At 30.9% G+C, this 9,636-nt stretch overlaps 1 protein-coding gene across 1 annotated transcript; it reads right to left on the reverse strand.

Moving 5' to 3' along the window:
* Window positions 1–1,887: 1,887 nt before the first annotated feature.
* LOC132303359 (protein TIFY 9-like) lies at window positions 1,888–8,202 on the reverse strand. The gene is made up of 6 exons (XM_059800598.1): window positions 7,957–8,202; window positions 7,655–7,841; window positions 7,426–7,507; window positions 7,215–7,305; window positions 7,050–7,107; window positions 1,888–2,628 (listed from the first exon to the last, which is right to left on the reverse strand). The coding sequence occupies exons 1-6, from the start codon at window positions 8,060–8,062 to the stop codon at window positions 2,550–2,552; spliced, it is 603 nt and encodes a 200-aa protein (XP_059656581.1). The 5' UTR covers window positions 8,063–8,202; the 3' UTR covers window positions 1,888–2,549.
* Between the last annotated feature and the right edge of the window lie 1,434 nt (window positions 8,203–9,636).

Below are 9,636 nucleotides of genomic sequence, written 5' to 3' on the forward strand. Positions count from 1 at the left end.
ACTGGACCAAATCAAAATCTTACCTATTGGGGCACTCTCTCTTTTCATTCTTCTCATAAAAGTAACTAACAACTCTCGTATGCACCGTAGATAATTCCAATTCTAAAAGTCACCCCAGCCGCACACCCGAATCTAACGTGCTAAGGAAAGAAACAAACCCGAACACATAATCAAATCTCTTGAGAAAAATCATGACCAAACTCACAGAGTCTGTTTGGTTAGCTAGAAATTGATGGTGGAAAGTAAAAGAGAGGAAAGTGAAGTGAAAGAAAAGAAAATTAGTTTTTTATTATGCATTTGGTTAGCAAGAATTTTTTTGAAGAATTTTGTGGAAAAATGTTGTTTAATTAGTTTGAATAGCAAAAAAATGAAAGGAAAATAATTTTATATGTCAAAAGAATTTAATAGTAAAATAATAATAATATATACAATTAAATAATAATAAAATTAGTAAAATAATTTATACAATTAAATTACCCTTATGAATTTAATAATAATAGTGATAAAATAATATATATAATTGGATTTATAAATAAATATGTATGTGTCTCTTTATACAGTTTTTTTTTTTTTTTTTTTTTTTTTTTTGAAGTTTTCATTTTATATTAGGACTCTGCTATTAGATTAGTTTACTTTGTTTTGCAGGTGTAGCGAAGAATTTTAATTTCAAGAGTAAAAGAGTTGTAATCAATTTAGGAGTATTAATTTGTGTAAGAAAACCCTCCTTTTGTGGGTATGAAGAAACAAAAAAAAAAAAAACATGTTACACAAGGATATAAGAGGAAATTAATATATAATGATATAACTTTTACACGAAACTAAAATTTTCGCATGTTTTATATAAGAAACAGTTTGAGGAAAAGCAGTTGCCGGAATATTACTTTCCTGAAAATTTTTCTTTTCACGCTAACAAAACGGCTAAAAATCTTAAAAAATTTCTGTTTCCTTTCCTTTCTTGCTAATTCACGCTAACCAAACTAACCCTTAGGTCCGTTTGATTAGCTAGAAATTGATGATGGAAAGTAAAAGAAATGAAAGTGAAAGAAAAGAAAAGAAAATTAGTTTTCTATTATGCATTTGGTTAGCAAGAAATTTTTTAAAGAAATTTGTAAGAAAATGTTGTTTAATTAATTTGAATAGCAAGAGAATAAAAGGAAAATGATTTTATATGTCAAAATTACCCTTATGAATTTAATAGTAAAATAATAAGAGGAAATTAATATATAATAATATAATTTTCATGCGAAACTAAAATTTTCCCGTGTTTTATATAGGAAATATTTTGAAAAAAATTAAGCAGTTGCGGAAATATTACTTTTTTGAAAACTTTCCTTTTCACACTAACCAAATGGTTAAAAATCTTAAAAAATTTCTGTTTCTTTTCCTTTCTCGCTAATTCACGCTAACCAAACTAACCCTTAAGAAAAAAGAAAAGAAAGGTCCTATTTTTTACATCGAGTGCAGCTTGTCCAAATTGTAATTTTTAATTAAAAATTATAATTATAATCATATCCAACTTAAAAATATAAATATGCATAGTGTCTTGACTCAACATACTTTCTTTTTTTAAAATGATGTTATCATGGAATCGTAGCATGCGTGTACACATATAATTTCACTTGAGACTCAAAATTAAACATAAAATTAAAACTGCAACGGACATGTTTGAGCCCGAAATTAGCTAACACAAAACCAAGTTCCTCCCATATTCCAAACCCCTAGATTAAACTACAACTCCATTTCAACAAACATTTTAGTCATCAAAATTTAAGTGATCAATTTCACCATATGTTACTGGGGTAGTTAGTAGATGAATTCAGCTTTAGGTCTCAACTAACAAACCCACCCCTAATCATTCTCCACTTACCATAATATCGTTAAACAATCTTTTTCTTTTCTTTTCATATTTTTTTTTTTTTTAAAAGAAAAGTACATAAATCAAAGTGTTATAATCCAATTCCACAACAAACATACATTAGCTTTGATCTGCAAAGTGCACTTTGAACAACGGATGAGTCTTTAAACAAGAAATAATGTCCTCCATACACCAGCAAGTGTAAAGGACAAAATTGTTTTCCGTTAACCACTCAGAACCACAGCTTGAGCATTCATTTCGAACTCAATTATAGAGAAACTCCAATTGACAGTCCTCAATATTGTCTGTCGCAGCACATAGGTTTCAGTCACCGAAGGATCAGCAATACTCAGTAGAGACAAGGATCCTCTCTAGCGCTGGACCTCTTCTGCATAGAATTCAGTGGGTGAGATTAAATTCTATGTAGGAGATATCCAATGCTGGAGAGGATCCTTGTCCACTCCGTAAAGCTACTAACAACCATTGAAATAATGCGTTCTACATGCCACAACTCTGCTTTAAAAATTTAAGTACTTCACGCTATACACAGACACCACCAAGACACAGTGCAGCCAAGCCTTGATGCAAATTGTTTGTGCCTTCATTCAAACAATAAACGAAGTAAGCCCACCCCTTCCTGATCTCTACTCCATCTATCCATATCTCTCTCTACCCCATTTTTTTTTTTTTTTATCTATTGTTTAGGTCCGGAAGTATTGTGGACCAAAAATGCATATTCTGTGGGAGAACGATATGGTGAAGCCAAAGTCAGCCTGCAAAGATCCAAAATCGCGTGTTATTAGCATTATTCGGTATCAGTAATTATAAAAAGTTGTTATAAATGATTTTGAAAAGTTAAATATAATAAGGGAATTGGCATATAATAAAAAAAGTCCGAAGGAAAATTCATGTGGCCCGACCATATTCGGAAGGAACTAAGATAAGATTAATAATGATGATGAGGAGGAGGAGGATGAGTATTAGTAATGGTATAGAAATGATTATTGAAGGACATGAATATAAGAAGAAACTTGTTTAAAATTGAAAACTTGTGAATGATTTAATGTGATTTCTTGTAGTTAGGTGTTACAAGGGAGATTTCTCCCACATTGGATTTAGACGAGAGAGTGATTGGATAAAAATGGATGGATATGTGACACTACCTAATAGTTTGATCTTTTGGCCCCCACCCGTTATCGTTGATATTAGAACCAGACCTAATCTTTAGTCCGGTGCCACGCCAATTAGCGACGGGGTGGGGCGGGCATTCCATTCCCCATCCCAATCCCCGATGCATTTTTCATTCCCCATTCCCGTTTAAAATTTTGTCAGAATCCCCATACCCGCCCCCGCCCTCGACATCTTATCCCCCGCCCCGCCCAACCCCCGGCCCTGGCCTCATAATTTTTTTTATTAAAAAAAATACATTTTTCTTATTTTCATATATATAATAAATCTAATTTAGTAATAAATTATTATATGTAAGGGTATATTAGTAACTTCACACTTAATAGAGACGGGGCAGGTTTACCCCATCCCCGGCTTCAGCCCCAACGGAGATTCATAATTTGTCCCCATCCCCATCCCCATCCCCGTTTAGCTAAAAGAATCCCCATCCTCGCTATAAACGGGGCGGGGCGTGGCGGGGCCCCAGAGGGGATGGAAAATTTGCCATCCCTAACGCCAATTGACCGACCCGAAAGGCGTTCCGGTGAGTCACTACCCAACATACCACCCAGACGCAACGAGGATATCGGATTAAGATGATAAAGTAATTGGGTATAATTAAATAGATATGCGTCCAACGGTATAAATTTTTAAATAAATGAGCAGTTTTAGAGAGGAGTAATGTTTGTAGAGTAAACTTTATCTGTCACCAAATTTTCAAATGATTTAACTCATTGCTGACACGAAAGCTCTAACTCTAGATCTGTTCCAAGCAGTGGCGTAATCAGAAATTTCCTTCAGTGGGGTAATATTTAATAGCAATAATATATATATATATAAAATTTTTAGCAAAACAATATATGTAAAAATTAAAACATTGATTCATAATATTTCTATTTAGTAAATATACTAAAAAAAATTTAAATTCAATGAATCAAAAATAAGATATGAAAAAGAAAATAACTAAGTTGCCTAATTGTTCTAATATATCACATATGCAGAAAAAATAAAAAAATAAAAAACCATGATAATCAAATCTAACCTTATAAGTTATAACAAGATAATTCAATCCATGAAATTTTGATAGAGTTGAATATGTGATTTCATTGATTTGGACTGCAAATAAAAAATAAAAATAAAAATTCTAAGTTTTATTTAGAGAATAATAATTAATAACACAATTACACAAACTAAATTTTGAAACAACAATAAGTCCTAAAATAATTTTGATAATAATAACGAATAATTTTTCTAATTAAAATTATAGTATCAAATAACGAATAATTTTTCTAATTAAAATTATAGTATCAAATAATAATACTAAAATTTAAATGATAAAAAATATATATCAGATTACCTATCTATTGCACTACATTGAGTTTTTGTCTATTAGTAATTCCGCTTACTTTGTTTGAATTGTGGAAAATGTTTGAAGACTGAAGATGTAATGAAAATAATCTATTTGTTTGTGTAAAGTCAAAAGTATGATAGAATATCTTGATAAAATTATTAGTATTATTATTATTATTATTATTATTTGGAAAGTGAAAAAGAATATAATATTTTGGGAAAGTGAAAAAAAAATATTATATTATCTGATAGATAACCGTGAATGAGATTTTAGTGTTATATATATAATATATATACGTACACTGTCAAATTTTAAAGGTTTTTGGTTATATATATAGTATATATACGTGGATTGTCAAATTTTAGAAGGAACAATTATATAAATATAAAAAAAATTTCATATAAAATTTTAAAAAATTTAAAAGTTCAGTGGGGGCAACTGCCCCCACTTGTCCCCTGGTTCCAAGTACTTGTGACTAGTGAAAACGTGTAACATATATGAGTAAGCATGACAGAAAAAGAGACAGGCTTGCTGAAAAAATAAACTTTCTTTTTTTTCGAAATATAAAACAAAAGTGAAAAACAAAATTATTTTTTAGAAAAAAAAAAAAACACAAAATGTTATCATGGTAGCACGGACAAGCTGGGTTGGCAACTTGGCATAGCAAGTAAAGTATGGACCACGATTCTAGGCTGTACAATGCACTGCGCTCCGGTCAAATCAAACATGTCACGCTAGCTATGATTTGATTTGGACCATCGCTTATTATATGGCACATTATAAATTTTTTTTTCATTTATTATAGAGCATTTTCTTTAAATCATATCGCTAATAAATATTTTTTTTATTATATAAATTTATAAATTATAATTTTTAAAACATGACACTTATTATGAAACAGAAAGAGTAAAAAGCTAAAAGAAAAGAAAGAGACCAAACCAAAAACATTTTATCACCCCTACCAAATGCAATCAATTCTCACGGGTTTTCTCACGCAGACTAATTTGGACTTAAAATGCAGTCAAATGCTGTATGGTTGAATATTTTTGGTTGGTAGGAAGCACCTTCGAACATTCAAAGTTTAATCCAAATAATATTTTATACGTTCAACTGTTTTGAATTTTGAATGGTATTACGACTCTCTAAGAAATCAATAAGAAATCAATAGAATAATTCAAACTAGCATGGCGGCCTAGCAATAATAATAAAATAATAATAATAATAATACTAAAGAAGTAAGTATTGTTCATGTGTCTCAATTACTTATATCAACTCTAGAGATAAAAGAGAGACGTATAATTCTAGATAGAAAAGACTAACAGCATAAGGTTCAAGAAAAGAGAACATTTGACGATTCATTTGACAAAGTAATCCCATCCAACAAAAACATGGTGTTTCACTACAAGTCAATGTAAGGGTACGTATGAGTCAATTTATTACACCACCAAAAAATGTACTTATTATACTGGTAATACTAAATTTATTATTATTATTATTATTATTATTTATTTTTTTATGGAATGAGGAGTTCAGTGAATCAACCATATTTTTTTATTGAACAACATATATAATTAAAAATTTTGGTTTAATAAAGTTTGCCATAATTACACTGAAGACTCCTTTTGTATGAAAATATGTTCATGTTTGGTAATTTGAAATTTCAATAACAATTAACAAACAACCCATAATAATTTTTGTTGGTGTTTGGTAATTTGAAATTTCAAAATACTAGTTTTGCCCTTCTATAATGCATATAGACATTACTATCCATAATTTCTCGGATAAGATTAGCTCTGTCAGGAAACATATATTAAATTAACTCGTAGAAATGAAGACTAGTAGATAATAGGGAAGGGTAAATTTGTTATTTTATAAAATTTGGTCAATAAATTTATCCGAAAGAAAATGTTAGTGTCATTGAGTACAGGAGCTAAATTTTAAGAAAACATGAAATAATAAAAGTTCTAACAATCTATGATTTATGTGTAACACATCCAAACTTGAAGAGAGATTAATGTAATTTATCCCTTCTTTAAAGAAGAAACTCGATCACAAAAGCACAAATGAAATACTTGTAATTTACTCCAATGCAAAATGTTACTTTTTTATGTCAAAGTTATATTTTGAGAAGAGCTATACTGTCAAAATATTATATTTTAGCAATTTTACTCCAATGGTGCATATCATCCAAATTGTTATTTGGACTGTATTATTTATTTCATCTGTTATATTTTGAGAACCGGCACAGTATGAAAAAAAAAAAAAAAAAAAAAAAAAAGCCTCTTTTGAAAGTTGCTATATATGACAATACTTTTGACAATCTAAAAAATATAAGAGTTCTTTTAAGAGCTCATTAAAATATATTATTTTTATCTACTTATTATATTTTGATTTTAAGAGTCTTTTGAGAGGACATTGAAGATACCCTAATATTGAAACTCCAAACATTTTTGAAATGCTAATACTAGATATCAAATAGTACACTTAATTTGAATTCTTTTGGACTCAACTCCCGAAATTTTTTGATAATTGTCCAATAAAAATAAATAAAAAAATAAATAAATAATAAAAAATAAAATAAAAATAAAAAGGGTGGAGGAGACGGACTACAATCTTGATTTACGCATAAAGATAAATAAACCAATTGAACGTATTTAGGTGGTCCAAGTCTATTACCTCTCTTTGCGCTTCTCTAAGAAGCTCTGCAATGACCTCCTCCTTGCGATTGGTAGATCTGCACAATACCCATTTTCCTTCAACTTTCAAAACACAATTTATTATATATATATATATATACGAAGAAAAATAGAAAGTGAAAACTAAAGAAAAAAAAACGCTGACCTCCATTGTTGAGTGTCTCCATAAGTTTCGAATCTGATGATTCAACAGCTTTGGAGACTCCTTTCTTGGCAAGTTTCAAGATATTCTCAGCCTAAACAATCACAAACAACTTTTAATTAATATTTCTAATACATTCCACAAAACACTAGTATTTTTTGAAAAATAAAACCAATAGAAACAAAGGAATACTGTAAGATTATGACAAACCAACCTTGTTTCGAGGGACATCGAAAACAGCCACGGTTCCATTGTAGAAAATTGTCAGAGGAACGCCTTCAGAGCAAGAATTGGGCCTAAAACCAACAATTGCTTTTCATCATTTTCATGTATATATATATATATAGAGAGAGAGAGAGAGCTGTTATATATATATATATATATATATATATATAAATTAAAAACCAAATTGGGGGCTTTTGAAATTTGGAACGCCTCGGTACCTGAAGGTAGGAGTATAAACAGGCAAAGCAGGAAAGAGAGATTGATCATCTTTCGGAGTCGACGGAACCGAAAACGACTTGTTGGCATTATGAGACGATTTCCCAGCCAAGCTCTGGTTCACGGAGCCACATTCAATCACTGTCTTGAGAAGCTCAGGATTCAACTTCGAAATCACACCCTGAATATCTGTATATACACCACATTAGTTAGATATAAAAATTGTATGTATACATAATAAGAGAAACAGAAATATTGTTTGTTGAATGCACAGTGGTGTATATATATATATATATACACGAACCACGAAAGCTTCTTCCGCGATGAAGGAGCTTATTCTGAGCCGTAGATTTGGGAGTGGTCTGTTTCTTCATACCAAAGAAATCAAGTTCCACCATTGATCTTGACATTTTGGGTTTGTTAATTGTTGGAAGTTTTGAAGCAGAGACGCGAGAGAGGGGGACGATTAAATTTTGAGAGATTGAAGGGGATATATATATATATATATATATATATATATATATATATATATGTGTGTGTGTGTGTGTGTGGAAAGAGGCATATGAATGAGAAGAAGACTAATTAATGAGTTTTGTTGACTTGTGTTGTTGTTTGTTATTTGGGTTAGGCGTAGAAAAAAATCCTTAGAGTTTGTGCAAAACTAATCTCAACTTCTTGAAAATGTAAATATTTGTCAATTAAATTCAAAAGAGGTGCATAATTAGTCCCTCTGATCATTTTTTACAAAAAAGTAAAACTGAAAACCTATTTTACTATTTTAATTACTATTTTGCCCTCACCTATATGTGCATATAAGCCCCCACCTATTTTGATTCACATATGGGTGTTTGTCCTTGTGGATTGTTAGGATTCTGATTCGGTAATCCGAATCGGATACAATCGGTTCTTCCTTCAAAACGGGTGGAATCATCGCTGATCAACAAAGTCCATTTTTATCGTTTTTGAGCTCACCAGGGCTGTGGCTGAGATCCGAAATATCGCCGGAGTCATCGTCTTTGTGGATCTCATGGTCTTGAAAAGACGACATATTTGAATCAATATAAGGAAATGAAGGGCACCCAGATGCTTATTTGATCATAGGAATGGAAAATTCCCGAGAAAGTGTGGAAAAACGGATGAGAAAGTTTGGGTTTTCAACGGGGTTGTGATATCAGGTAGTGAGAGAGGTCATGATCTATGGAAAAGGAACAATACGACTTAATTGTTTTGAGAGAAAATGGTAAGAGTATTATTATATGTAGGGTAAAGTGCAAAAAATATATAGGGTTTGTGCACTAAACTCATCACAGCTATACTACAATTTCCTCCGACGCCGAAGATTCCAAGCCCACCAATTTGAATAATACCCTTTTGCAGCATCAAAACCCCCATTTACTTCTTCTTAATTTGAGTCCTCTTATTCGTTTCTCCTGCCTGACCTTTATTTTCTTTCTCTAGACTCTATATCCATATATCTATTTTAGCCTGTAATCTATAGAGAGATTTCTTTCTTTCTATATTTCTTCAGATTGGATACATCATCATCATCCTTCTTCAATTCAACTTCATTTCATCTTCTCCACTCCATTCAATCTCATCTAGCCGTTGGGCGAGTTAGGTTTCTCTCTCTAACCAAAAAGGTTACAACTTTATTTCTCTTTCTACAAACCATATTAATATGCACTGGGAAAGAGAAAGCAATACAGAGCTCTATGATGTTCAACGAATTAAACCCTCGAATAATATCAAAAATAGGAAAGAAAAATTAAGTTAAATAACGAAAAAAAAAGAAGACAATGTTAGAGAGAAAAGGAGAGAATGTTTAGAGAGAGAAAGAGATGAGAGAGAGAGAATCTGATTCATGTTAATGGGCTGGTTTTTTTTTTTTAATAATAAGGGATAAAAGGGTCATTCTACATAGCCTGTATTTATAATCATTAATTTATTCAACTGAAAGGGGGTATTATCGTTATTTAAAACCACA

The sequence above is a fragment of the Cornus florida genome, unplaced genomic scaffold (assembly GCF_030987335.1).
Source record: "Cornus florida cultivar Cherokee Brave unplaced genomic scaffold, ASM3098733v1 CherokeeBrave_3.0.0_Hap2_Chr04, whole genome shotgun sequence".
In the NCBI taxonomy this organism is placed as follows: Eukaryota; Viridiplantae; Streptophyta; class Magnoliopsida; order Cornales; family Cornaceae; genus Cornus; species Cornus florida.

Excerpts from the sequence above, each read along its gene's own strand:
- LOC132303359 (XM_059800598.1), bottom strand. The coding sequence starts at position 8,062 with ATGTCAAGATCAATGGTGGAACTTGATTTCTTTGGTATGAAGAAACAG. Across the intron at positions 7,108-7,214 it reads GGAGACACTCAACAATGGAG|ATCTACCAATCGCAAGGAGG; the intron begins GTCAGCGTTTTT and ends GGTATTGTGCAG. Across the intron at positions 2,629-7,049 it reads TTAGAGAAGCGCAAAGAGAG|GCTGACTTTGGCTTCACCAT; the intron begins GTAATAGACTTG and ends GGATCTTTGCAG.